Consider the following 5,904-nt stretch of genomic DNA (forward strand, 5'->3'; position numbering starts at 1 on the left):
GAAAAAGAAAAGCAAGCACCTTAACAAAATAAAAAAGAAATACTCTGTTACCCCAAAGAGCCTCATCATGCTACTCAAAACTAAGTTCTTTTTTAATTTTAGAGAAACTGGATATTTTATTAGGTAGTAGAATCTTTGTCATATATTTTTTAAAAAGAATCCTTACAGGGCTGGTGAGATGGCTCAGTGGTCTAAAGCACTTACTTAGAACAAGCTTAGCAAAGCACAGGGACCACGGTTCAATCCCCCAGCACCACATGCCAGCCAGCCCCGCCCCCTGGTGGGCTGAGCTGGCCACACACATAAATAAAGAAAAGAAAAGAAAAGAAAAGAATCCTTACAGGCCTGTTGGGTCTTAGCTGCACAGAATACTGATCCTCATCTGTTGCCCAGTGTGAGGAGTTATACATGTTACTAGAGGCAAATGCTTGGGATCTGGCTCGCTGAAGCCTCCTGTAGCCCCTGAGAGCTGGGAACTGTGAGGGTGAGGGGCAGGGAGATGGCTCAGTAGAATAAGCTCTTGCTTATTTACAAGTGAGGGTGAGGGGCATTTACAAGTGAGGGTGAGGGGCAGGGAGATGGCTCAGTAGAATAAGCTCTTGCCTGGCAAGCGCTAGGGCCTGAGTTCGATCCCTGCTTCTGCCAAAAGAAAAACAAAAAAGAATGGCAAAGTGCAAGTGAGGGTGCCTTGTACTTAATAATAATTCTGCATTAACATAGTGCTGGTACTTAATATTGTGTCAATGCTACAGCTGTTTATTCTGCATCATACACAGTGTCAACAAAGTATTCTCTTTCTCTTAATCTCGTTAGAGATTCAGTTGTGGAAATTCTTTTTGAACAAGATAATGAAGAGAAATCAGTTGCCACATTAATATTGGATTCTCTTCTGCAGGTATTTTACTTTGTGAAAAGTTTGTCTTTTAAAGAAAAATTTGGAATTTTTTTCTATATTTTCCTTGTGTATTGTTTTTAAGGTTTTACAAAGACTTGCAGGGAGTTTTCTTGTCCATTTTTAAATCCCTTATCCCACGAACTAGTCCTCTTGAATTTTACTATCTTGTAATTCCTTTTCTGATGTTTTGTTTTGTTTTGAGACATGGTCTCACTATATCTAGGCTGGCCTTGAATTTCTTTTGTACCCCAACTGGCCTCAAATGCTCAGCAGTCCTCCAGACTCAGCCTTGGATTACACTTGTGTGCCACCCCCTACCAAGACATTATTTTACATTTTATTAGTTTTCTTGTTGTTTAAGTTAATGAGTTTTACTTTAGCTATGAGATATGACACCTACGTTCATATATATGAAAAAGCATTACCATGGATAAATGCATTTTTTTTTCAGAACAGGGTTATCAGATTTTTATATTATACTTAGGTAGCTTGTGGTTCCTTCTAATTTGGCTAGTGTGGAATTTTAGACTGCGTGGGGCTCAGCCAGGTGCAGTAATGTGTGCCTGTGGTCCCCGCTGCTCCACAGGGTAGCAGGACGGCCTTTGAGCCAAGGAGTTTGAGGCCAGCCTAGGGACCATAGTGAGATTCCATCTGCAAATGAATAAATTCCACGGGGCATCTGATATGTCCCTTTTGTTTAGTGACCACGTAACAGATCTATCTGAAATACCATCACATTGGAAGATACTGTCCACCTCTAGGGCTCCGCTCAGTGAAAGACTTTATCATTCCTGATTCTTAGAATGGAAATGTAATTTATCTTCCGACTCAGCAACTTGCTCTGGGCATAATAATGTAAAAAACTTAAGTTTCTACCTATGTCCCTTTGCCAAGAGTTACTTTTTTTATGCTCTTCGCCTAACTCAAGTCATTCTGCTTTGAAAAGACATACTATTACAGTTATGTGGCTGGGAGATTTAAGATACTACAATATGAGATTTTTCTAAGTATTTGAAAACAGAAAAAAATCTTTTTTTTTTTTTTTTTTTTTTTGACTGGCTCAGGATGCCTTCAGGGCAGGTCTGGCAAGGATTGAGGGCTTAAGGATACGGGACTCGAACCACAGCATCCTGAGCCTCACTGCTTTGTTGGAGCACTCAGTTAAACTCTTCAACAACTGAGCTAATGGGCAGGCCCCCCAGAAAAAAATCTTTCAAGTGCTTTTTTTTCTTTCTTCTTGTGTCTCTCTGTGTGAATCCTCTTATGGTGGTTACATGACAGAAACCTGGCAGGAGCCTGTTTTGTAATACAAATAGCAACCTGCCTGATCTGTACTACATACCTGTGTACATTGTCTTCAGTTGAGCTATGTATCTAATTAAGGATAATTTTTTATTCCTTTTAATACAGTGCCCAATAGACACCAGAAAACAACTTGCCGAGAACTTGGTAGTCATAGGTGGCACATCTATGTTGCCAGGATTTCTCCACAGGTTACTTGCAGAAATAAGATACTTGGTAGAAAAACCAAAATACCAAAAAGCACTTGGCACCAAAACATTCAGAATTCATACTCCACCTGCAAAGGCTAATTGTGTAGCCTGGTTGGGAGGTAAGAATGGAATTTTGTTCTGTTTTGTTTTGTTTTTTTCTCTTTTTTTTTTTTTTAAATTTTTATTTATTTATTTATTTTGTGTGTGTGTGTGTGTGTGTGTGTGTGTGTGGCCAGCTCAGCCCACCTGGGGACGGGGCTGGCTGGCATGTGGTGCTGGGGGATTGAACTGCGGTCCCTGTGCTTTGCTAAGCTTGTTCCAAGTAGGTGCTTTAGACCACTGAGCCATCTCACCAGCCCGTTTTTTTCTCTTTGAGACAAGTTCTTGCTATGAAGTTCATGCTGGCCTTGATCTCACTTTGTAGCTTTGGATGGTCTCAAATTTACAACAGTCCTCTTGCCTCAGCTTCCTGAGTGTTGAGATTATAAACATATGCCACCATCCTTGGCTTAGAATTAAGTTTTTAAAATACAAAATTTTTTTTCTTTGCGGAACCGGGGATTGAACTCTGGCGCTTGAGCTTGCCAGGAAAGCGCTTATTCCACTGAGCCATCTCCCTGGCCCTAATATACAAATATTATATTTGTCTGTTTCTGAAGGATATTACTTGAGTGGCCTTATTAAAATAGAGGATTAAGTGCTCAAAACTGTCCACTTAATAAATTGAACTATTGGGCTGCGGAGATAGCCCAGAGGCATAAGCACCTACCTGGCAAGCACGAGGTCCCAAGTTCAATCCCTGGCCCCTGAACCCTGGGCACCCCGTGTTGGCCCTGGAACTGAGCATGGTGGCAAACACCTATAATCTCAGCACTTGGGAGATTGAGACAGGAGGATTGCTAGAAGTTCAAGATAGCCTGGGGACTACAAAAAGTGAGCACAAGGCCAGCACGAACTGTGTAACGAGACCCTGTCTCAGAAACATAAATACATACATACATACAAACTTGGCCAGAGTGCTGGCACGCACCTGTAATGCCTTTAAAAAAAGAAGACTGCCTTATCCATCATGTCTTTCTAAAGTCTCTAATATAGAATTTTAGGGCTTCAAAATGCTGCTTATTGGGTCCGGGGAGATGGCTCAGTGGAATAAGCGCTTCCCTGGCAAGCGCAAGGGCCTGAGTTCAGTCGCTGGTTCCATCAAAAAATAAAAAATAAACAGGCTTGAGTGGTATTACGTGTTCTGAAATTTAAAAAAACAAAAAAAAAAATGCTGCTTATTAATTTTACAGTGCCTTTTTTTTCCCCATGTGTTTGGCACAGGGTCTCACTACACAGCTGGAACTCATAGTGATCCTCTTGTTTTCGGCCTCTCTAGTGCTGGGATTACAGGCATGCACCACCATGCTCGACTCATTCACCAGCTCAGTGCACCCCGGGGGTGGGACTGGTGTGGCACACAGTGCCATTTTGTTGACTGACATGTAACCATAGAGTTGCGGCAAAGAAAATTTAGTGTCCGATCTGATTGTGTTTGCACGAAGTTGTCCGCGTCTTCCACACCACTGTACCTTCCAGGAACAGTAACCTGTGGTGCCGTGTTCACCAGTTCACTTACCTCTGATCCAGGACTTCTGCCTTCTCCCCTTCCTGAAAACCAGTGCAGTGAGTCTGAAGTGTGAACAGGCTGAATCGAGCCACCCTTCGTGTAGTGGGTGTGTATATACTTAAAGCTTTCTGGTACAATGGTCTCATCTTTGCTAATTACTTTTACCACACAGGGGCTATTTTTGGAGCACTGCAAGATATACTTGGGAGCCGGTCAGTTTCAAAGGAATACTATAATCAGACAGGCCGCATCCCTGATTGGTGCTGCCTCAATAATCCGCCTTTGGAGATGATGTTTGACGTTGGAAAAGCCCAGCCACCGCTGATGAAGAGAGCATTTTCCACTGAGAAATAAAAGTTTGATTACATACAAGTTTGTTTCACTTCAAATAGTTCTAAGCAAACTGAAGAATGTTTGTGGGGTGCTCTAGTATAGACAGACCACTTCAGTGGAAGTAGAAGCTTCTCTTCATTTGCCTTTGCTTCTCTTGTATTTATATCAATAAAAAATAAAACAAATTTAAACAGTTTATTTTGGGGTATTTGTTACATAGTTCAACTTTCAAAAAGAAGATGCTTCTCCCTCTGTATAGGATCTGTCCTGGCGGTCTCCCACTACAGTGTAGTTGCATTAAGCTTCCCTTCTGGATGTTTGACAGCTGAGGTTCAGAGACCGAACTAAACAGGACAACCAGTCTTTTCTCCCTGGCCCACCAAGGACCCAGGACGTGAGGGACCTCTTCTGTGACATCCGATAACTGGATGAGATCCTGTGCTGACCAAGAAGATTGATGGATCACAAAGGACAAAAGTCAGTGATACATAGTATGCCAGAAGAGTCACCAGGAAATGTCTCCCATGCTTTCATAAAAACCTGGCTTAGGGGCTGGAGAGATGGCTCAGTGGTCTAAAGCACCTACTTGAAACGGGCTTGGCAAAGCACAGGGACCGCGGTTCGATCCCCAGCACCACATGCCAGCCAGCCCCGCTCCCTGGTGGGCTGAGCTGGCCACACACACACACACACACAATAAATAAATGTAATAAATAAAAATAAATAAATAATTAAAAAAAAACAAAAAACAAAAACCTGGCTTAGCAAGGACTGACTCACCTGGTGGCTGACACAGAAGAACTGAGGCTCTATGTGTGGTTCCAAGTTAGGTCCTGAGGAGGTAGCAAGAGGTCAGCTTTTAGGGTGCTGGGGAGATAGCTCAGTAGAATAAGTGCTTGCCTGGCAAGTACAAGGACCTGAGTTCAATCCCCAGTTCCATCCCCCCACCCCAAAGAAAGGGCGGATTTTTTTTTGGGGGGGTGAGAGCGGCTTTTTTTTTTTCTTTTCAAAGTTTTATTCATAAACATATAGCAATGAGACAGTTTCAAATCAAATCGAAAAAAGGGCGGATTTTTAACACAGGTCCCATTTTAGTCTTAAACACCCAACAGAAAAGCAAAATCAAAAGATACAAACTTTTGTTGACTGCCTCCATGCCCTCTAAAGTAGTAGCTCTTCACTGTAAAAGGCACCACGACTCCCATATATATATAATTTTTTTTTTTTTTTTTTTTCCCAGAGCCTGCAGGATCACTCAGTGTACTAAAGTGCCTGCTTAGGCAAGCGCAGGGTCCACACTTCAATCCCCAGTACCACATGCCATGCCACAGTCTGGGTGGTTGCACACGCCTGTAATCCCATCACTGGGGAGGCTGAAAAGGGATCGCTGAGTTCAAGCTGTGTAGTGAGACCCTGTACCAAATACATTAAAAAAAATGTACTCCAAAATTAGTTAAACTAGACATTGTAACAAAAAAATACTTGTGCCATTTTAAAAACTTAAGTGCTGGGCTGGCGAGATGGCTCAGTGGTCTAAAGCACCTACTTAGAACAAGTTTAGCAAAGCACAGGGA

General features: G+C 42.3%; 1 protein-coding gene across 1 annotated transcript in view; it reads left to right on the plus strand.

Moving 5' to 3' along the window:
• Actr10 (actin related protein 10 homolog) overlaps positions 1–4,526 on the plus strand; it is a 29,790-nt gene extending 25,264 nt beyond the window's left edge. Inside the window, 3 exon segments of the mRNA XM_004649018.2 lie at positions 814–895; positions 2,306–2,507; positions 4,170–4,526. Of these exon segments, the coding sequence (XP_004649075.1) occupies positions 814–895; positions 2,306–2,507; positions 4,170–4,351 (466 nt within the window). The 3' untranslated portion in view covers positions 4,352–4,526.
• The last annotated feature ends 1,378 nt before the right edge of the window (positions 4,527–5,904 follow it).

The sequence above is a fragment of the Octodon degus genome, unplaced genomic scaffold (genome assembly GCF_000260255.1).
Source record: "Octodon degus isolate 3935 unplaced genomic scaffold, OctDeg1.0 scaffold00007, whole genome shotgun sequence".
NCBI classification, from domain to species: domain Eukaryota; kingdom Metazoa; phylum Chordata; class Mammalia; order Rodentia; family Octodontidae; genus Octodon; species Octodon degus.